The sequence below is a fragment of the Rhinolophus sinicus genome, linkage group LG07, assembly GCF_036562045.2.
Source record: "Rhinolophus sinicus isolate RSC01 linkage group LG07, ASM3656204v1, whole genome shotgun sequence".
Classification (NCBI taxonomy): Eukaryota; Metazoa; Chordata; class Mammalia; order Chiroptera; family Rhinolophidae; genus Rhinolophus; species Rhinolophus sinicus.
In genome coordinates this window covers 124214548-124237918 of record NC_133757.1, presented here as the reverse complement: position 1 = coordinate 124237918, position 23371 = coordinate 124214548, and the positions used below count along the sequence as shown (strand labels likewise).

The 23371-nt window shown below is 44.4% G+C and overlaps 1 protein-coding gene across 1 annotated transcript in view; it reads right to left on the bottom strand.

Moving 5' to 3' along the window:
• Positions 1-2777: 2777 nt before the first annotated feature.
• The window catches only part of ANXA5 (annexin A5), a 28466-nt gene continuing 7872 nt past the window's right edge, over positions 2778-23371 (bottom strand). The window contains exons 3-13 of the mRNA XM_019741406.2: positions 19522-19606; positions 18409-18503; positions 17188-17301; positions 15546-15636; positions 13030-13109; positions 12546-12602; positions 7925-8018; positions 6988-7083; positions 5372-5430; positions 5019-5141; positions 2778-3277 (exon numbers count right to left, since the gene is read on the bottom strand). Coding sequence (XP_019596965.1) covers positions 3215-3277; positions 5019-5141; positions 5372-5430; positions 6988-7083; positions 7925-8018; positions 12546-12602; positions 13030-13109; positions 15546-15636; positions 17188-17301; positions 18409-18503; positions 19522-19606 — 957 coding nt within the window. The 3' untranslated portion in view covers positions 2778-3214. The remainder of the gene's footprint in view (positions 3278-5018; positions 5142-5371; positions 5431-6987; positions 7084-7924; positions 8019-12545; positions 12603-13029; positions 13110-15545; positions 15637-17187; positions 17302-18408; positions 18504-19521; positions 19607-23371) is intronic.

Below are 23371 nucleotides of genomic sequence, written 5' to 3'. Positions count from 1 at the left end.
CCCAAGTTTTGCGACTAGTACATAGAAGGATTTTAGAGCCACTACCAGAAGCAGGGAATGTGGGAGGGCAGACTTGTCTGTGGAAGATCCGATGGGCATAGCGTTAGACATCTGTGTATAACAAGATAACAGTAAAAAAAAAAAAAGTGAATTTACGTTTTTAAAACATTCCTTCATTTCAAATATCAAAACCAAGAAGGCAAATTCATCGTGCATAAAGGGATTTTTGTCCCTAGGTGCACCTCTGGTTGTGTAGCTGTTGTCAGGTAAAAAAAAAAAAAAAAAGGAGAAATGCACACCATCCATAAAAATATCCAAAGACTTGACAGGGACTGAGAGACGTGCTGTGTGCTCCGTGGCCCACTGAGAGGTTGGGAGCAGGAGAGAAGGTGAGAATTAATTAGACTACCAAATATCATCATGGAAAAAAACAAACCAATGCCTTTGAAAACAAAACTGAATGTCCTAAACCAGGAAAAACAGGATGATTCTAAACTACCAAGTGACAGGTGAGTAACCAAGTAGGGGATTAAAATAGATTTACTTTTTGTCTGAGTGTTGGGGTGAGGAAGGTTGTGTAGGAATAATACCCTTTTATGCTGAAAAACTTGAAAGTTCCAGGTAAACAGAAGAGCAATTTGAATGAGATGGAAATTTTGCCAACAGCACCACCTACTGGGCACAAGAGAGAGTGCGCAGACTTGGCAGGAGATTCCAAAGGGGCGGGCGTGAGGAAGGAGAAACATCCCCGAGGCTTCTGGTCATTCAAATTAGGTGCCAGTACAAAAGTAAGTAATGAAAGGTTTTCCCCCATTCTGTCTCCTGAATTAACTAACTAAGGGTATATTACCTGGAAGTTCCACTTACACCCAGGATGTACAGTATCACTCCTACCCAACAGAGAAAAGGCTGTGCGTATTGCAAAAGCGTTTTCTTAAAACCATCGGGGGAGGCAGAAAAATGCCCTCATCCAACCCCCCCAAAAAACGTCCATGTCTTAGTCCCAGAATCTGTGACTATACGGCCTCACATAGCAAAAGGAATTTGGAGAGTTGATGAGATGGGGCGAGAACCTGGATTAGCAGGTGGGCGGATGTGAACAAACAACAGGGTCCTTCAGGAGACGTGGTCAGAGGGGATATGAGGTCAGAGGGCAGGAACCGGATGGACCTGATGGCTGGCTTTGAGGAGGAAGGAAGGGCTAGGAGGCATAGAACCTGGGGACCTCTAGAAGCTGAGCAGACAAGGAAATGACTTCTCCCCTCCGGAAGGCAGGCAGCCCTGACACAGCTTCACTTACTTACGATCGGTCAGACTGATTTTGGACTTCTGTCCTCATATATGTATAGATATATGATGTCTATATGTTAAGAGGTACACACACACACACACACACACACACACTCAGAATTCCAAATAATATAAACCCAGAGACCCACACCAAGACACATTATAAATCAAGTATCAAAAATTAAAAATGAGAAGAGAATCTTAAAAGTAGCAAGAGAAAAACAACTTATTACATACAAGGGTGGTCTCATGACTATCAGTGGATTTTTCAGTAGACAATTTGCAGATCAGAAGGGAGTGGCATGATATATTCAAAGTGCTGGGGTGGGGGGAATAGGCCAACCAATAACCACCCAGCAAACTGTCCTTTGGAATTGAAGGAGGTAAGAGTTTTCCAGACAAACAAAACCTAAGGAGTTCATCACGACTAAACTGGACTTATAATAAACGTTAAACAGACTTTGTTAAGCTGAAAAGAAAGGGCACTAATTAATAACAAGAAAACATATGAAAGTATAAATCTCACTGGAAAGGTAAATATATAGCAAAGTAGTGGATAAGCAAAACACAACAATCCTTCTTCTGGGTGTTTACCCAAAGAAATCTAAAATACTAATTTGAAAAGATACCTGCACCCTCTGTTCACTGCAGCATGATTTACAATAACCAAGATGTGGAAGCGACCGAAGTGCCCCTCATGGCCGACGGCATACAGCTGGGGTGCATTTATACAATGGAGAATTACTCGGCCATAAAAAAGAATGAAATCTTATCATTTGTGACATGGATGGACCTAGAGGATATTATGCTCAGTGAAATAAGTCAGACAGAGAAAGACAAATACCATATAATTTCACTTATAGGTGGGATCTAGAAAACAAAGTAAACAAACAAACAGAAACTAGCTCACAGACACAGAGAACAAACAGACAGTTGCTACATGGGAGGCGGTTTGGAGGGATGGGTGAAAAAGGTGCAGGGATTAAGGAGTACAAATTGGCAGTTACGAAATAGTCACAAGAATGTAAAGTACAGCATAGAGAATATAGCCAGTGACATTATAATAACTACATATGGTGCTAGGAAGGTACCAGACCTACCAGGCAATCACCTCGTATGTTATATAAATGTCTAACCACTATGCTGTACACCTGAAACTAATATGACATTGACTGTCAATTGTAATTTTTTAATAGGTAAATTCAAAAGAAAATACCAAAAACAAGTTAACAATAGGAAGAAAAATAGCAATCTCAAGTTTTAGGTTAAGTTTTAAAACTAGAAGAATCGTAAGCATCCCGTTAATTACCCCCCAAATTCCATACTGCAGGGAAATTCAGTGCATGGCGTCACATTTCAAGCTTTCCACCCAAAAAGCCAACTGTAAACCGAGTTAACTGCCACCACTGTCAATTGACTAGCTTGAAAAAAGACACCGTTGTTAAATAAATAAATGAAGATTTCTAAACACACATCCACACAGAATGTAGGGAAAGGAAATGTTTATTTTTCATTCATCTTTTGAATGCAATCGCCATAATTTTTCAGGTTTAATTTTAGTGGGAAACTTGATCAGTAACAGTTCCAGGAGTTCACAATTTCAAGGCTAATGTTCCAATTAAGGTAATACGGTTATCAATTTAATATAAATGAAGCTCTTTAAAAGGCTAAAAGCAGTCTGACCTCAAAGGACAACGGAAATGACGCAGACTCTAGTGGCAGTAGCTCAGATACACTCAAGGACGGCACAGGTCGGAGAGAAAGAGCCTAACTGATGCTCAGAAAGAAGTACCGCGATTTTCTTCTACACGTTTGCTCGTTACATGCTAGTGTGAGTAAGGCACTGTGACAAGCGCTGGCATACACAGGGTGCGCAGGCGGCCGTGGCGGGCAGGCGCGGGGAGGGGACGCTTCTGGGTGGCGCTCAGTCATCTTCTCCTCCACAGAGCAGCAGGAGGGCTTTCTTGTAGTCCCCAGATGTGTCACCCTGAAACCGAATGTTCTCCGTTAACTCCATGACTCAAAGAAGCCACAGAAAACTGAAACTAAGTACCTGACAACAAATGTTATTCATATGACTTTTCTCCGAAAAGCAGGGAAAAATCCCGGGTCTCACCTTTCCTGACCTATCTGTGGTTTAACAATAGATCGTCCCCCTGCGGCCTGAACTCAGGAATGTTCCCTGTCTCACCCAGTTCCGTTTTAAAAAAGGACCCTGAAACTTATGATTAATGCCCTTAGGCTCATTGATCACAAGCTCAGTGGTCTACCAGGCTCCTTCCATCATTGTTCCTGGGTTGCTGACTCCACCATAGAATCACGTGGCTCCATCAGAGGGAAGGCTCCATGCAGACCCCAGAACCGTCACGGGGCCTCTAGAGGAATGCACAGATTTCCCCTTAAATATCCCAGGCTGGTCTGAGAACGGTAAGGCAGTTTTTGGAGGTGTTAACCTGCTGCCTTCTCAGACCACCAGTGCTGATAATAAACACTTATTCTGTGACCCAACTCCTGTGTCGGTCTATTGGCTGAGTGGCGCAGGCAGCACAAGCCCTGAACTCGGTTGGCCTCTGCTTTCAACATCAGGAACGTAACTTATGTCTGACTTTCTAATTTTACCCCTGAAAGCACAGTTCTATCTAAGACAGTGAAGTATGTTCTTCCCTCTAGTAAGAGAACAGGGACGCTTTCACAACTGTATTCAAATCCAGCTTCCTGGACAAATTCTAAGTCTGCATCACATCGTTTATGTCTGACTAAAGGGGCCATGCTGGAACTGCCTGGCTGTTAAGGCTTTGCCTGAAAGACAAAAGGCAGGATATGCTTTGCCTCTGCTTGGCCCATATATAGATTTGTATGACAAATTAATGCTTCAAGCAACGAGAGCGGGAGAACTCTAGAACCCTTCAGCCGGCCACACCACGCGCAGTAAGTTAAAAGCTGCCTCAACTGAGATGCTGCTTTGCACATGGCTCAGATTCCCCTACATACAAAAGAAGAGGGCGATGGAGGGAGGAGGAAAGAGGGAGGGGAGGGGAGAGGAAGAGAGGAGGGGAGGGGGGAGGGGAGGGGAGGGGAGGGCAAGGGAGAAGACCGGAGAGGAGGACAGGAGGGGAGGGGGGAAGGGAGGAAGGGACAGGCCGGGAGGGGAGAGGAAGGGAAGAGAGGAGGGGAAGGGAGGAGGGGAGGGGAGGTCAAAATGTCATAAGCCAAATTTAATTCTAGACCACAGGGCCCCTTTGCTGTTAAAAGGACAAAAGTGATAGTAATACCTAAGCTCTTTACTTCTGATATGATCTGGTTGGTTCTTTCCTGAACTATGAACCAATACCAGAGACAAAGTGATAAGAGACAATAAAGGAAGGAAAGACAGATATGAAAGAAAGGACAGACTTACAGACAGCTGGAACTGATAAAAGAGAGAAGGAACAAACACACTATTATCATGGGCCAGGGTTGGGCCCGGGGTTGGGTTTGCTGAGTCGTCTGTCGCAGCTACTCAATAAACTTCTACACTAAACTCGCCCACAGCCTCAGCCTCCCCTCCAGCCAGTCTTCCTCGGGGGCATCGAGACTTCAGGACAGCGTCCCGCTTAGGAAGAAGTTACTGTCACACCACTACGACTTCTGACGTCACACAAGAATGGGGGTCTCCCAGCCATGCCGTGCCTGCCATATACTGATCTGCCTCGGATTTCTAAACATAACTTAAAGAAAGGTTCTAGTACCTTAATCATGGAATACAGAGAGGTGGCGAAGTTCTTCCGGAACTCCTTGCGGATGTTATACAGGTCGGTCTCACTCCTGGAAACCACCACTCTGATGAGGGTTTGATCATCCGTTCCAGCGCCCTTTAAAAAGAAACAAGAGGCACATTGTGTAAAAACATCAGCTTAGAGCATCAAACTCCCCTGAGTCGGGGCAAATGAACAAAACAACACAATTCAGTAGACCTGAGCTACACGTTTTAAGGGAAAAAAACAAACCCCCAAGTCACTCATGTAAAGCATAACTACACAGGAGAAAGACAATCAGTAGAGAAACAGACGAATTAGATAGAAGATTCGAGGTGTGCACTTGCCTTCATAGCATAGTAGAGAGTTTCTGCAAGGTAGGCAGGAATGCTTCGAATGGATTTCACTGAGAAAAGAAGTAATATGATGTCAGAAGGATTAAGTAAATGAAAAGCAAAGGCTGCCTCATGCTTATGGCTCTATTTCTGTACAGGTATACAGTCACCAGCTAAAGGACAGCTCACTTGCAAGCTGAGCTGATCTCCTTACCACAAGCGTTTCCATACGTACTGGCCTGGCTTACAGCTCTCGGTTCTACACAGACAGGCGTGTGGGACGGGGTGCGAGCTCCCCGACGCCCCTTGTTCTGCAAGCACCTTCTCACTATAGCAGTTGGGCAGCTCGGGAGGTTATGCCACCACCCTCTTCATCCCCGATAAATCAGACAAACCTGGCGGAAGTGTTCATCCCGTAACACAAGAGCACGACTGTGTCTAACCTTTCACACACCCTGGCCTGCCTCCCTGTAACTGTGGTCTAGGTATTCCCTCCACGTGCTTACTGTCCACGAGGCTGGCACAGCAGCATGAGGCGTTCCCACTGCAGTAGAATTGCCCAGCTAAGCTGAGGACAGGGAAGCACGTCATCTTCCCTAAACATGTCCGAGTCCACTGTACGGGAGGGCTGCTCAGACCTTGGTCTGCTGAGCTTCAGAAACAATCATTTGAAAATTCCTTATATACAAAAATAACAATCCCTCAATTGGGGGGAGGTTAATTCTCTTGTCCAGTGCTTAAGAAAAACAGCCACCAATGACTGGAAATGTCATAATTTTATGAGTATTCTAAGCACAAAGGGGATGTCCAATGAAAATGCGTTAACTGCGGACTCAAATGAGAGGCTGCTTTCGGTGTTGGTTCATGCACATCTTTCGCTTATTTTCCAGGGGAGAGAGGGCACAAAAACTCTCTCCAAATACTCATGTGGCATTTGAGTTCAATGCCAAATACTCGGAACAAAAGCAGACATTCACTCCACCCCGTGTGACAATTAGGGCCACCGGGCACTCATTAGGTTCTCCCTGGACTTGGAGAGTATATGATACGACAATAACCTGCACAAATTCGGTGCTCCAATTCTTTCAGGTTATTCTGAATACTTAACTAAAATAAAATTCCAAATTATTTAATCTAAAAACAACCATTGTTACATCCTCCATTATATCAACGATACCTTTTCTAAATCAGATGCCAATTTTTCAGTCTGCTTCAAAGCTGTGAGGATGGTATTCAAAAGGATACATTCCAGAGGTATCAGAAATAACATGTACAAGCCTCTGAGATAATTCCCACATTTCAGGGACATAATGAAAAGTAATATATCTGATGCAGCTTCAAAATGATTTTTCAACACTTCTCTTGGTTTTTCCCTAGGATCAGATGAACTAACCAGATAATCATGTATTTCCAACATCAAACAGACTTTGAAGTGGAAATTTAGCTTACTTCACTAAAATTTAGTTTACCTCATGCCATGATAAGCTCTTCTTTTCATGAATATGTGGTTATGTTCAGACACAGCTTCAACTGAATAAAATATTTCACTTCTTAGCACCATAAATAGCATAGATTTTGTTTGTAAAATTATAATTTTTTTGTAAAATTTACATCGTAAAATTACCTACCAACAGCAAGGAGCAGTTGCTCCAAATTACCAGAAGTCTCTCGGTCAATGGTTTCCTCAATTTGAAATCCTGATATAGTCATGTATTTGTCAAACACTAGAAATAGGAAAACGATAAGGATCACTCTTTCCAGAAACAAGATGTTTACTCTAACCAAGCATAAACCTCCCTTTTTCCTTGATGACAGAACCCTGATTTTGTTCAGAGCCTCCATGCATCAAGTCCTAAACAACTGATTATAAATGTTCTTTGTTCACTGATTTCCCACCCCCTCCTTACTAGTTATAACCAATATGCTGGACAGGATTCTGAGAACTCTTTCCTTATGAATTGTGATAGATTTGTGTGATTAGTTTACCCCTTTCTTTTCTTCTTGCTATGAAAATGGTTGGTATGTTGGAGCTATAGCAGCCATTTTCTGACAATGAGACACCAAGCATGAGAAAGAAAACCAAAACACTCCAGGACAGTGGAGCAGAAAAATAGAAAGAGCCCAGGTCCTGCCAAATTAGTCAAGGAATCCTACCTACACAGCCCAACTTTTAAAGCTGGTATTAGTCGAGTTTTCTATCACTTGCCACTGAACTGGCTTCCACCCCGATACCCCAAGTATGGATGAATACGCAGAGATAAGGTTGTGGGTACACGATCCAGGAAGAGGTATTTGGAGTGAGTCACAGTTCAGTGATTTGTGACTGAAATGAACAATCTAGAGGCCTAGCTCCCTCGTCACCCTCTGATAGCAAAAGGTGGATAGTTTGGTAAAAGCTACAATAGCAATACAAACATGAGATTTCTCAAGGTCACCAAGAGCAAGAAATACAAATACTGATTCATTCAGTAAGCACCCATTATGTAGCCGGTGTTTTGGCATACTGGCTCCTGTGCTTCCAAAATTAACCCAAGTATCTGGAGGGTACACCTTTTTTTCACTCACCCCTTCTCAAATGAGACACACTTCGTGTTCCGAAGATGGTGATAAACTTCTCTTCATCCGTCCCCCATTTAAGTTCTCCAGCCTGAAACAAAGCCTGTGAAAATTTCAACCACAATTAATCAAGTTCCTTCACCTCGCCTCCAGGTTCTCAGCCACACTTGTGTTTCACTCCCTGAATTATTAATTCACCTGGTCCATCGTCCTGCACTTGTGATTCTAGCATTCCTCTCTTCTTTCTGAGTAGTGAGCTGAGTTTACAGCTGCCTCGCAGCTGCCCGGGCCCATGTTACAGAAAACTGCAGGTCACAGAGAAGGCGCAAGCACTGCTGAGGTTCAACATTCCCAACACGTCTGCTGAGAGTCCCAGGCTTTCAAGTGGATGGTGTGGTCCGGGGGCGGGAGGGTCAGCAGAGTTCTGATGAGCTCACTGCTGACCAGCCCACCTACAGACTGGAAGGAATCTACGGGGAGCTGAGCTGTCTGTCTGCCTTTTGTTTTGCTTGCTGGGGTCCTGTTCAGTAACACCGGGTACAAAGTAACTCCCTATTTTCTCTTTACAAATGAAAGCTAGCTTAACCAAAGCTAGCGACAAGTTTTCACATTTCTAAATAATCACAGTGAATTTTTAAAAGGCTGTGGGTACAGTAGAGTGCTTAGCACTTAACATTTAGTTGTTGAATAGTTTCAGTTCCATATTTACTTGTTTACATGGAAAGAATATATGCTTTCCAGTATTTACATAATTGCTGAAAACAATGTTTACAAACATCATCATTAAATCTGAGTCCACTTATTGAGATGCAGATAATTTATCAATACCCAGAGAATCAATACAATGCCTGTAGTACCCTTTTAGTTATTTATTTTGAGGTAAGTCAATCCATTAAGCCAAAACAAATACAATTTGTTGAGAATGCTACTTAAAGCTGCCCCCACCCCACAAGTGGCAAATCAAATAAGGACAGAAAGTGACCCCAGCACGTGTTTGGATGTAGAAATTTTAATCACAGTATGTTTAAGAATACAGATCATGGTGGTATAGATCTATTTTTTATTCTATTTCCAGAGAATAAAAAATGGAATTATATCTTTACACTCAATTTTCAAATTAATTATTTTAATGATACAAATAAACAGTATCAACTCTGGTCATGGAAGCATGTGCTTCAAAACTGGGAAGAGAATTCCTATGTAAGTCTCAAAAGTAGCTCAAGTTTGGAACTATGCCATGGTGTTGCAGACCCCTCTTAAAATCAGCTTTTAAATCAAATTACAAAACTAACACATGTTCATTGAAAAATCTTGTAAAGCAGAGAAAAGTGTAAATAAAACAAAAATTACCACGAACACCAACATCCTGAAGACACAGGTTTCTAGCCCTGGTATGTCCTGTCCATGTAAGTAAGACATCCACACGCTCACCACCCAACAGGGCTCATCCTGTACAAACCCTGCAGGACTGCCAAGGCCCGCCAGCCTCACCCGCTGTGTTTCCAGGAAGTTTCTCTCAATGGTATAGCGGCTGCCTACTCTATGGGGATGAGTGGTGAAACGGCGATTTTAATTATAATCTCCGGATTTTCTTGGAAGAATTACGTTTGGGATCAGTTCTAAAACTGCTGTTCAGTAAATCGCATGCAGTAGTAACATTGGCCATCTTCTCGGGCGGAGACACCTAAGCTGCTTTGTCCTGCTTTTACATGAAGACACCTGAGTCCACGGAGCTGTCTGGATGGGGACGTCACCCCCACAGCCCACCCACCCCAAGGGGCTCTGCAGTCCAGCCCAGGCAGTTTGATAACCTCCGTTCACTGCCAAGTACAGAGGCTTTGGACTCAGGAAAGTCTTGTCCTCATCTGTGAGTCTCAGATGAGGGGCTTCATCTCCTCACTTACAGAGCGGGAAGGACATTTCTAGTGCATCACTGACCTTAGTAATGAGTGCATTGAACAGTGTCAGGTAACCAACAGCAGGTGCTCGATAAACACGGACCCCTTCTCCGCCCACTTCCCCTTTCTTCCCCCAGAGTGCCGCCCTCTCCCAGGAAAGCATAAGACAAGAACGTAGTGGGGAGGAAAATCAGTCTAACAAGTGAGGTGGGGCACGTACAGACCGTTCTGCCCCCCAGTGGCTTAACAAGTCCTGGAATGACAGGAAAGCTGTGAGTGCCAGGTATCAGCAGAGAAAGAACTGAAAAGCTTATGAAAGGGCCCTTCAGGCATCAGGAGTTCCTCTCCATTATGAAATCATAAATTCCCGTTAGTGATTCAGCCCAGCTGCCCTTGCCACAGGTATAAATGGCAAGGTGTGTTCCTTTCTCTAAGGCTGAAAGGATCACTGCTTCCAGCAGGCTGAAATTAATTACAATACACGTTTCACAAGCAAAGACTGAGCAGCAGGCAGCACGCTGTGTGGCTCCTGGCTGAGAAGGTAAGGAAGTCTGGATTCCTCAGGCCGTGATCAGACGTAGTTTCCCCGTCAGGGGTCTAGAGGGTCACGTCCCCTGCAGGACAGCTAAGTGACACCTACAGGCGGCCTCGGGACTCAGTGTGGTTCCAGGACCCCATGGCATCACCCACCCGAGGGCTTGTGAGTAAAGCAGAATCGGGGCCCCACCCAGACCATGGAGTCAGAACCTGCAGTTGAGGGAGATCCCAGGTGGTCAGTCTGACAAGCACTGCCCCACAGCGAGAGCTCTGAGCAGAGAAGTCACTGGAAGCAAGTGAACACGGTGTCCACTCAGCCCCTGCCCACTGCAGCTTCGCATCAGCCGCTAACGGCCCTCAGCAGCCATCTGGCCGCAGACCTGGGCCTTGAAAAGCGTCCAGGAGTCCTACTTACTGAGAGCGGGTGCACAGGTCAGCCTGTCCCCACGGAGCGCACAGCACTCAGCGCCTGGAAAGCAGTACGGTGGTCTCGGCATGAACGAGGCCCCTGACAGCCAGGACGGGGGCTTGTCAGGCTGCTCTGGTCCCTTCCCCTCCACAAGGGCAGCTGAGCTAGACCCGAGCTTCCCATCAGTAGTTAATAAACCCTCCTTCCCGCACAGGAAATGAGAGAGGGGGCTGACAGAGGAGGACGCAGAGACTCATCTAGTGAAGGAGATAGGGCCACACAAGCCTAGGTGGGAACCCACTGCTACTCGTGGGGCCATGAGCCTGTTTCTCAAATGCCTGAGCCTCAGTTTCTCTATCTATGAAAGAGAAATTGTCCCCTGTACTTTAGTCATGCACAGATTCACCCATCAGTTACTTACTGAGTCCCACTGTATGCTAGAAGCTGAGGATGCAAACTGCACTGACAGCTCAGAGGGCCCAGGGCAGGCAGTCGGGTAAACAGGGAGATTTGGGATCGGGGAGCGAGGACAGTGACAAATGTGGGAAAGCACCATCTTCCCCGTAGGGGCACTTCGGGGGTCAGGCTGGGCTTCCTGAGAAGTAGTGAACCTGAGGACTGACCCTTGAGGAGGAATCTGTAGGGTAAATGGGGGTGGATGGGGTGGGAGGAGAAAGAGAGGCAAGTGAGAGAGAGGCTGGAGGTTAAGAAAGCAAGGGACAGGTAACAGAGAGCTTACGAACCATCCTGAGGGGCCTGCACTTTAGCCTGAGGACAGTGGGATCCACGGAAGGGTTTTCGGGTTTTCAGCAGGGACGTGACACAACACGTTCACATCGTATAAGGGACAGCGAGCCCTCAGTCAACATCATTTCCTTTCCCACTCTTTCTCCAGCAGAGACAGCAGCATTCCACAGCCATTAGGAAAGCAGCCCACCCAGAAGAACACTGCTCTCCTCTCTCTCCTGTTAGCCATCGGATCACACACGCAGTGGCTGCTTCACAGAGAACAGTCAACGGGAGGGGGGCATGGCTCTTCCTTGTCCACTGGTGCATGACAGACTATCAGATTGTATTATATGTTTTATTAATTGACACGTGACCAGGGAGGCAGAACTACCACATGTGATTCTGGGAACCCAAGTCATACCTTTAGTACCAGTTTCCAGTTCTCAAGTCTCGTGTGTCATGCTTTCTAACACTTATTCTACATCTGATGATGCTGTTAACCAGAGACCATGGTGGGGTTTAAACACTTAATTGCAAATTTCCATCTGGAACTCACTAAACCTCAGCCAACAACAGACCAATCCTACTCAGAATTCTCTCAAAGGAAAGGTGGAGGAATTTTGTCATCTACTACAACAATTTGTCACCTACTGTATAATAAAACACCATTTATCAATAAAATACTTTATTCTTTACCCTTTCCTGCCCAGAGACCTACTGCGTCTTTGGCAGAGGGTTCAGTAACACCTGTGTTTTCTTGGGCAATTCTCTATTTTATGAGTGTTCCATAATCACATGCACAAAAGCTAAGGTATCTAGGTGGAACTCACAACTTATGTAATGTATTTTCTTTCATTGCAGCTTTGGGATAAAATATTTTGCTGGCCAGATGAAAATGAGGGCCCTCTACTGACAAGGCTCTCATGACTTGCAAAGGGCCCACAAATAAGATCATTTTAGATGCTATTACAGCACACGTTATGACTTTTTCATTACCGTGGGTTCTTCTTTCATTTACACGTCATAATAAGGTCATCTCATATTAGGTCTCACTCACCTGGGCATCTTGTTCGACCCGAGCTTCGTCAATTGCAGTATCAGGGTCTCTATTAGCCTACGAGAGAGAACACGGCACATTACTGAATTACATGAGCATTTTCATGTAAAAGGAAAAATGGTTCCACCTGATGGCAATGCACATAAAGCTTCTTCTCTTAGGAATCACAGGCTTTTATTAAGATCACATCAGTCCTACAATATTCCACATTATCACACAGCACTGTCCAAAGCCAATCAGCCCCTCTTGACTAAATTCTGAGAATAGATGAGGACAGTGAAATCTGAGAAAACTGTGCATTACTATAGCTATGAAGAGTTCTGGTCAGACCTCCTGAAACACAAACAAATACAGGCACCATACAGCCAGAATCAAGCAAGTACCAGAAATGATGAAAAGAATTTTAAGTGCTCTTACTTAACTAGATTCAGGCCGGTCTAGTTTCATATTTTTTAATCAGTCTGTAAATGTCTCCACCCAGTACCTGAAGGAGAACCACCAACATCCTCTGGTAGTACCCCGAAGTGTCCCCCACCACGTCATCTTCCAGGCTGGAGCCATACTCTGCAACAGAATAATGTCACATCATCTACAGCTTCTTTCAATGAGGAAAAGAAGTCCTGCCCCATTTGAGCAAATGGAAGAGACATACAGGAAGAAATATTCGATTAGCACAAATATTCTCTACTCCATCTCTGAGTGCTCGAAAGACTAAAGGCAACTGCTCTAAGTGAGTGGCTGGATGAAAACAAATTAGTCTCCCATCAGCACTGGGTTCCAGCCTAAATCATGACTCAGCCTTTTGGAAATGCTCTCAACCAACGTAGTTATTTATCTGTAGACATGCAATGGCACTTTATTGTGTTTTCTTTCACATGGTTTACATGACTGTTTGCCTCTAATAGTCTAAGTTTCCTTTCCTTGGGCACAGCTACTCCTTCCCCGAATAAGAAATTTTTCCTCTGCAGCAAATAAAGTTAACTCTGAGAGACAGCAGTGATATTTTAAAATATTCCCCTTCCCACCTCTATTTTCAGCTGTTCAACATGAGACCAGAGGAAGGGGAGAACAGGACTACAGGAGTCTGTCTACAACTCTTTTCACTCTCAGAGAGCCGCTGTTGAAGAAAGGGGGTAATACTCTAAGGCCCTCAAGTATTTCATCATCATTTGAAAGCAGACAATCTTTAAAACCTGAAACTTCTATCTGAAAAGGTTTATTTCAACCAGTTACCCAAATACAAAACCTTGGAGGAATCTTTTATTCCTTCCTCTACTCCAACACCCATCTATGATTAAACATCAAATCCTTTGAAATGTTTCTTTTCTCTCTGATTTATTCCCCTCATGCTTCCACCCACCCAGGCTGGGCCATAACTGCCGAGCTTACCACCCCCACCCCCCCTACCCCCCCACCCCCGCCCACACAGCTGCCTAATCAGCCTCCTGATTCAAACCTCCTTCTTCCCTCAATTGTTCCTTCAATACTCCACTGCCTACTCAGGAACCTACAGTTCAAGTCCAAACTTCTAATCCAGTCACACGAAACCATCTGTAACAGCCTAACTGCTTCTTCGTCTCCACAATGGACATGCGTATTTCCCCAACTACAGTCAGCTTCTCTGTTCCTCCCTCAGCACTTTCCTCAGTGCAGTCAGTCATAACACTGCAGACGGTGGCTGACCAAACCGCCCTCTTCACCTACCCAGACCCACCTGGTCTTGAAATCTGGCTCAGAATCTGACTGCACCGTGCAGCCTCTCCTAACCTCCAAAGCTAGGTTGACCTCTCTTCCCTGAAGGAATTCTTCCATTTAGTATGTTTGGTGTTTGACATGAGTTTGAATTTACTGCCCTTTAACTACTGACTTTTTCTAAGTCATGTCACCCCTAAATAGACGCAGACTCCTTATACACTTTTGGCCTCATTCATGGCAGCCAGAGCGCTGCCGGACACACAGCCAATGAACAATAACACGGCTGAGTGGGGGGGCACATGCAGGTGTATACGCTGTGGCATTCCTTTTGTCATCAAGCAGCACAGGGGCTCACTCTTCAATGTCAGCAACCCGAGAGAGAGAGATTTGAGCATTACAGCAAATAAAAGTCATGATGCATGTGTCTCTTCTGCCTTAGAGGTTGGGGCCCATCCAACGATAGACTGAGAAGCAAGAAAGAAAGACCCAGCGCTTCGAAAGGTAATTATTTAGTGGCTGTGAAGTTCACACTGTTCTGACTTGCTGGGTTACAACCTCATTTATAAGATGAACAAACTATGCCAAGACAGAGACCCACTTTCCTAGATAAAGGCACTGGGCTTGGAGGCTGCTGACAGACTGACGTCTGGGTGGTCTGGTCCCCCCTCGGTCAGGTGGGGAAGAGCGTGTTACAGGATAATCTGATGAGAAAAAAGAACTCTCTACTACCTTGACTTTTTAGTTGATTTTCTTCGTTCCATTTACAGAATATGCTTCAGAACGAAATTGTTTGTTTTTTTTCCACAAAAAAAGTAAGGCACACCAAAAGAAAAATCAAAATGCAGAGTATTCAAGCACTGCCATTAGCAGAAATGACATACAGTTACTCAAACATTTTTGGCAACTCTCATTTGGACAAAGCTTATTTTCCTTTTAGATAACTCTTAACTTCGCTAAACATAAGACTGAATTTTTATAAGGAAGAAAAACTACTTACATCTTAAAGTTAATGTAAAAAAAGACCTGTATATTCCTACACTGGCTGCAAATTCTCTTTAAAAGTAAACACCACCTTCCTCAGAAGCTTCATATAAATACTAAAATAGCTTTGCATATAGTAAAAGGTGGTGATTTCTCTACTAAAGGAGAAATCTCGCTTGATTTACTGCTTATTATCCATTCACTCATTCATTCACCTGGCAGTCGCATGTGGCCTGCCTCCTGTAACCTGGAAGACTTGCATTCACTTTAGAGAAATGAAAAAGTGACAGCGGAGATGAAGGAAACCCAATTTGAAACACATACCTTCTTCATAAACTTGTTTTATTGCTGTCAGCTCTTCAGGGGTCCTTGAAGCAATAATTTCTGTCAGTACTTTTTCATTTGTCCCAGCTCCCTATGTGGAGATTTATTTTTAATAGGAAAAAAACAACATGTCAATAAGATTAAAAAGAAAGTGATTTTCCTAGATTTACCCAAATTGCATAATTATAGAAATAATATTCAACATAACATTCATTTCTTTGTATGAGATCTATTAGTGATAGAAAGAAATGTCAAATTAATTTTCTTTCCAAAGATAATTGTATCCTTTTCTGTCTAATGAAAAACAATGTTTATTGCATATATGAGTGCGTACATACATATAACAGATTATGTAAATTTGCAATTTTATCAGTTTAATTCTAAATAGTTTAAAAGTAAAACACTTTAAAGAAACATGAAATTAAAAAAAAAAGGGTGAAAATAGTAAAAATGTAAACTTTACATAGATTTACATGGAGGAACACTGATACTTAAGTATCAACCCCCTGCACCCAAATTAAGTTTTCTATGATCCACAGGGAAATTCTGCAGCAGAGGGTACAATAAATATAGCATTGCTTAGTTATTAGGAACTGAATCAGCAAAAGGAATTGGGACTTGCTTTCTGGATTTTTGAAAAATAATTTTAGCCAGTTTTCCATTTTCTGATTATATTGATCCTGCTAAATTAGAAGACACAAGCAATGATACAGTTGAACTTAATTTCAAAGCCTTACGTTCTTTGTATTTCTGTTTCTTACCAAAAATCAAGCATGGGGAAAAAAATCTAAGTTTATGGTCTGGCAGAATTTCAGCTACTGCTAACATTTCAGAAGCATTTCCCCAAAATGCCCTTTTTTCCAATAATGTAAGATTTTATTTATTCCAAAAGAATCACTGCAGGAAAACGAAGAGAATAAACATGGAACTTGTTTAAACCTTGTTTAAATGCCCTAACTTGATAAACCTTCTCCTCCCTCCACTCCTAAGACTCCCTGAGCCACACATCTCCTTGTTGTCAAATTTGTTTCCCTATCCTTCATAGTCTAACCGCTAATGACTTAACAGTTTCCTGTCCCTGAGTCAGAATCAATGTTTCAAATTAGTCATATTTACGCAATATTCCAAACAGTAGTCATGGAAATATACATTCAGTTATCTACTACAATGAAATTATAACAAGTTTACCAGCTACTTTAGTGTTTAGAAGGAAAGGAAAGAAGGAAAGGGTATAAGAACACCTTTCTTATCTGAAAATTCTCTCTGAAACTTACTTTCTTAACCTAAAATGATTAACAATATTCTTGTTCCCTAATCAGCCAACTTTCTATTTTAAAAGATACAATACCTAATCTGTAACATTTTTAAAAACACATCTCAAAATTAGAAAACAGGCACGAAAACAAAATAAAAAAGGCTGTAAAAGCATTAAAATTTTATATAGCCACTATTATTAACTAGACAAAAAGATAAAATGACACACTTGTAATTTTCTCCGTTTCTTCTTATTGCCTCCGACTGTTTTGTTCTCCAAGAAATCCTCACAGAAATCATGCCAATAGGTTTAATATGAGAAATAAGATGACGTAATGACCAACACACATGGCATCCCTCGTGAGCAAAGTTCCTCGAGCTCCTTTACCTTAAGAGCGTGCTTCAGCTCATAGGCATCATAGAGCCAAGAGGGTTTCATCAAAGCCACGATCAGTTTTTCAAACTTTCCAGTCAGTTCTGACTTCAGGTCGTCCAGAAGGTCCTAAGCCACAGAAAATACAAATTAGTGAGCCACACTCTACTTAAATATGAACGACAGCCTCTGCCCTGATGAATTATTTGTGGTGCCATCTCCAAGGAGAAGCAAGACACATGAGCGAAACGTAACCCCATAATTTTGAATAATGTACTTCCGACATCTGACCTGAAGCTGAAGCTAAAGCAAAGCCACTTAGGTGTCAATGTAGTGGTTTTCAAGAAATGTGTTTCTTAACTTAAAAAAAAACACAAACTTTAAAGTAGGCTAAAACTATCTTATCTGTAAAATACTCTTCTGAGAAAGATGTTGTATCTTAAAAAGAAAAAAGTCTGCCAAAAAATATCATAAATGCATTTTTACAAAATACAAAACTTGGCTTAACATAGCTAAACAAAACAATTTTTTCTCTCCTTTCAATATCTAATAATATTCTAATACGTAACGGGTTACACTCATTGCTGTGCTCCTGTTCACGGAGGGACACCGTGGGGAAACTATGTATATCATTATGATGAAAAGCAGTATTTCCCATTTGTTTCAGTTTCAGCACAGCAGACAACTAGAAATTGTTTCGTTTTTCTTGCTTTGCAATTTGTTTCTCAATAAAATGATGAACAAAAATTTTTAGAATAAAACTGCCTTTAACTTTTTCATGTACGCATTATCATTCAGCAACAAATTTAATTTTTACTTTGCTTTGTCAATCAAATAAGAGGATTTAAATCAATGAATTAAAACCTCATTTATCAAAACATCACTCCAACAGAAACCACGACTGACTGTCCTAACAAAACACTGTTATAAAGGTGGGCACCTAGAAAACACTCACGACACCACCCTGACGGGACACAGAAGATGGCAGTTATCACCACGGGCTCTGAGCCGTCCACAGCATCACGAAAGGAAAAAGCGATTCTGTGAGGACCAGCTGGGTGAGCGTTATATACCAACCCACAGCTGATGATTAAGAAATTGGAGAAGAAAAAAGGTGTAGGAAAGTCAGAATCATTGAATAAGTGAGGTTTACAAAGGGATATTCGTAGATTTCAAACTCGTCTTAAAACACACAGCTTCTCTCTAGGTCTACCTTGGGACGGAGTGCGGTCTTACCCGGCCATACAGCGTCTTAAAAGCCGCGGCGATTTCCTGGCGCTGAGTGTTACTGCGGGACGTCAGCAGGGTCAGGATGCTCTCCTCATCTGTGCCTGCAATTCAGGTTCAAACAATGACATCGGGGCTCCCACACGCCCTCTCTGTCCCCTTTGTAATCAGCTCCCCAATCACCCTAATTCCTTACCTCATAACATATATTGTATTAAATCATTTATTAAACTATAAATTTTACAACATGTAAAATGTTGTATTTCCAATATATACTATCCCTGGTGCACTGTGAAATAGGTGGAAAAATACTCCTGACTTTTTAAAGACTTGGTGCACCTCATTTTTCTTGCAACAAATAGTTACTCAGATGATGGCTATTCACAAGGCACAGTGTGCTGGGTGTTACAGGGGCCTGGGAGAGGAGAAAGATGTGGAGCCTGGTTTCCAGTTACAATTTAGGGTCAAAATACAGAAACATACACACAACTGTGAGCTAAGGCACAATGACACGTGCCCAGGAGAGGTCCAGGCGTTAAAAGGGAATTTAAGAGAGGTTCTCTGAGCCCACAGGAGCTGAAGGAAGTGTGGGGAATGCTTTATGGACAAGGTGACACCCAGTCTTGAAGGACAGGGATTCTGACAGGCTATATGATATGAAGGACGACAGGCTTTTAGATAGAGGGGAAAAACGGGCTTTCCTGAAAAGCAGATAACCAACCCGGCAGGGTGGGATCAGAGAACAGGAGCGGCAGGAGAGGAAAGGGACCAGGTGGGCTGGAACAGTCAGGAACCCTGCAGAAGTCGGCCTCTGCCTGGGCCCACTGCAAACGCGGCAGGGGGCTCACGCTCAGGAGTGTCTGCTTCTCGGCTCAGTCGGTGCCCACACAGGTAAAGGTGAAAGTCCACACAGCGACGAGGCTGAACTTAACACCTGTTCAGGTCTGACACTGAATCCCAGGGATGGTCAGTCATATCATTTCATCTTACTGTACTTTTCCTCTTCCTATACACTTCAGATCAAAATATTCTCAAATTAAGCTTATGGAAAATCAGTAATTTTTTTTTTTTTGAGAAACACGTCGCCCTGTTTGAGAACAGGGAGGAGGAGGCTGAACGTACCCAGGCCTTTCATGGCATTCCGGAGAGTTTCCGCATCAGCCTGTGCATCAAATCCAGGGTAGTCGGTTACCGTGCCTCTGAGAACCTGAGATAGGAGACACGGGGACATTACTCACAGCACGGCTCGAACAGCAGCACACGACATAAACAGTAGCCCGCTGCTCTGGATCATGGCCCGTCGTAACTAAATGGACCATTTGATAAACTGTGTCACCCTATGTGAGACGGGAAGTGGACCAGGACCGGTTCAGCACATAAGCCATCGGGGCCCACCTGCAAGCCATTACTGGGAAGGCTGCTCCCAGGGCCTCTCCCTTGGGCAGCGCCCTTGTGGAGCCCACCAGCACCCCGGATTCACTTCCTCGCAGGCTTCTTCCCAGTAAGTCCCTCCCCACTGCAATCTAGGGGCATCTGTGCCTGCATTCAAGCTTGATGCCCCACCCAAGGCACTGACCTCTAAGCAATGCTCTTATTACATAACTTGTCACCTAGGCCTGTTTCTTTATCCTTATGAGGGATTTTAAGATAAGACTGAAAAGATACTTGATAATTCATGTGCCAGAAGAATACAAATCCTTGAATTTAGAACTTCATAAAGGTATACTGGAAAACATTCTTTGTAAGGTTTCTTGCTGCACATACACAGTGCTTACAATCAATATATTTTAATGTTTACCCCCCAAAAAGTCTGTAATATCATTAGATACTTATTTAGCATCAGAACTTTATTGAGTCATAAATTTATCTTATGATAAAGGGAGGCTCGCAGCATTTGCTTTTACCAATAAATGTTTTTTAAAGTACCTCAGAACTCCTGCTAAGGTTCCATCTAAAGCTGAGAAACAAACAGCAATGAGGGGGAGGGGCTGAGAATACCTGCCTGGTTTACAGTCACTGTGCCTTACTGTGAATGCACGAGGCATGATCACCTATGAAGAAAGGAATTCCCACCTCAGCCTCCAACTGCTGCATTTGCAACAATATCATAGCACCAACCAAATAAAAAGGATGACAAGAAACACAGCATGGGGTAGAACTTCCACAGGCACAGGTCAGCCCAGAGACCTTCTCTCTTAGGTGGCACTGAACTATGCCTCCAGGAAAAGCAGCACTCATGGACCCAGCAGAACAGACTCTCCTTGATCAAACTTGGGGTGGCTCCTCTGCGCCCTCCTTACGTTAGAGCTGCTCCTCTGCCTGCCTACCCCGTTGTAGCAGGAATCCTGCTAAGTCAGCTGCGGGAGAATCCCCAGCCCGTGAAGCCTCCTCTTAGTAACTTTCCATCCACTGAGCCCCTCGCCCTGCTCACGGGCTATAAATCCCCAGATGCCTTTGCTATACTTGGAGTCGAACCCCATCTCTATCCCATTGCGACAGACTTAACAAGCGTCGAGACAATTTCTTTCTTTAACAGTAGTCTCTCCTCTGATTCACGGAAAGAAAGGTTCTTCTCCCCTCTGAACAATAGTCCCCATGAGACAACCTACAGTGTTGTGATTATGAGGCCAAAGAACACAGTCCAAAGGAAGTGAGGTGTTTCAGTGTGGTCTCCCAGCCCCAGTGTCGCCCGGTAGCAGCTCTCATCCCCTCTGTCCTGAGCTAAACAAAGGACGGTGGCCAAGGAAAGTGGGGGAAGCCTCGCTCCCGTTCATCTCATCGGGGATGTCATGGAACTAAGCCAGGGCTCTTCCTCCATCAAGGGGGAAACCCACCCACACACACCAGGCTTGTGTCCACTGCCACCCTGTCTAAAAGCAGAGGCATAAAGACCAGTAACTTCCCTTCCATTAGTTCTACAGTTTGAGCCATGTGCAACTGGAGGGCTGAACGCTGGCAAATTCTTCTGGTTCTACGTATGTAAGAGTGATAGCTTGGGGGATAAATTGGTAAGATTTGAGAAGATGGTCCATCACAGCTGGCGTGGGTGGGAAAGTTTACCTAACAGGACGAACTGCAAGTCCCCCGTCAGTGGGACAACTTCAAGTAGATTATGAAGACACCACGAATATCATTGCAAAAATGAATAAATACCATGTGAGAACTTAGTCTGACAGATGGCTTAGTTCACCTGTCTGTTAATTAACTCACTCAGCAACCATTTTTTGAATGCCTTCCAGGTGCCAAGTATTGTACTGGTCAGCAGGAAAGTCATGACCTCTGAAAGTCGGGAGAAAGCGGCAGGCACGTAAAAAGTGACGTGCAGTCGAGTGCACACAGAGGCTCTCCCAAGGGGACGAGGGCACATCGGGAGGGACTGACTCCTGGGAAGAGGGGAAAGAAATTGGAGAACTGTCCCCAAACGTCTTGAAAGTGGCCTGTGACGTGGCAGGCAGGTTCAGGAGGCAGAGACGGGCAGGCAGATGGTCTTGCACACACAGCCGTGTGGAGACCGGAGATATCTGCTGAAGGGTTAAGTATTACCACAGACTGCAACAAGCCGTACTATTGGATAAAAAACCAACCAGGGACGGTCCTGGGCGAGGAAAGCCTTGCTAGGAAGTGCCGGCTTCATCCTGTGGACAAGGGGAAGCCCTCAGAGGACAGTGTCCACTCGGCACCGTCGTGTTCCTAGGGCAGCGAGGGGACAGAGGAATGGACTGCGCACGAGTGGAGACCGGGGGACTGCTTGAAACTGCAAACACGGAAGATAAGAGGAGCTTTAAGTCAGGAGCAGCCGAAATGGAAAGGCAGAGGGAGACAGGATGGGGCCAGGGCAGGAGAAACCACTTAGGATGACACCTTGCTGCCTGGGGAACAGGACGGCTGGTTTGGCCTTTCCCACAGCAGGCCGGAGGGAGGAGGCAGGCTGTGGGGTACCTGGAGCTGGGGGGGGGGGGGGCGGGAGGGGTCACAAAGGGCAGTGATAACGGGGCAGAAAGAAGAGCCAGAGGAGAAGGGACGGTCAGCTACAGTCAGAACGGCAGCTAACACCTGCCGCGTGCGGCCATGAGCCAGGCACTGAGCTCAGAGCTTCCCGTGGATCACCTCACGGAAACCCCATTTTACAGGTGAAGAAACACACTAGCTTAGAAAGGTCCGGCAGATCACCCTAGGGAACAGCTAGCGAGCCAGCTGCAGAGCTGGGACTGGGGGCTCTTAAGCACGACGCTGCACGGCCTTCTAGAGACAAAGAGAAAATCCAAGAGGATGATGGTATGGCTGCCAAAGGAGAAACATGTTCTAAGAGGAAAGGGAGAAAGGGCACATCCAAAACCGCAGGAAGTCAAGTTTGAGGGCAGGGGGGAAAGGACCCACTGGATTTGGTAACCAGGACACGGGTGGCGCTAAAACCCTGCCTGGACGGCCCTGAAGCGTGAACTGAGGCAGCGCGTATCTGTGAGCTCCCATTCTACAAATGACGGCGTCTGCAAACATGGTTTTAGAAACACTACCCAGTTCATGGGCTATGAAGAATTGCTAACAGAGAAGTTAAAAACAGTTGAGGTGAAGAATAGAGGAGACAACAGAGATTTGTCAGGAGAGACATCTGAGCGCGAGGACTGAAGGGAATCAGGTGAAGACAGAAGAGAAGTATCCCCAGAATCTCAGCCATTATGAACAAGAAGTAGCTGCTGGCTGTATTTCTGAGAGCTTTCCAGAAATTGGGAAACATTTTTGTTACATTCCATTCGTTCAGAGTCACTGTCAAAGCTAGCAAAGCCACATAGTGGCTCAGGGGCCAGACGTGAATCAGACATGAGTCACCAGGGCAGAACCCTCATGGGACATCCTGTCCAAGCCCGTCCCGCCCACACAAAACGGGGGGGCAGTGGGCAAATGTGACTACATGACTCAGACGAGAGGGTGTCCCCTGCTTCCTGTGGTTCCCAGTAGCCTCGGGTCGGGCATT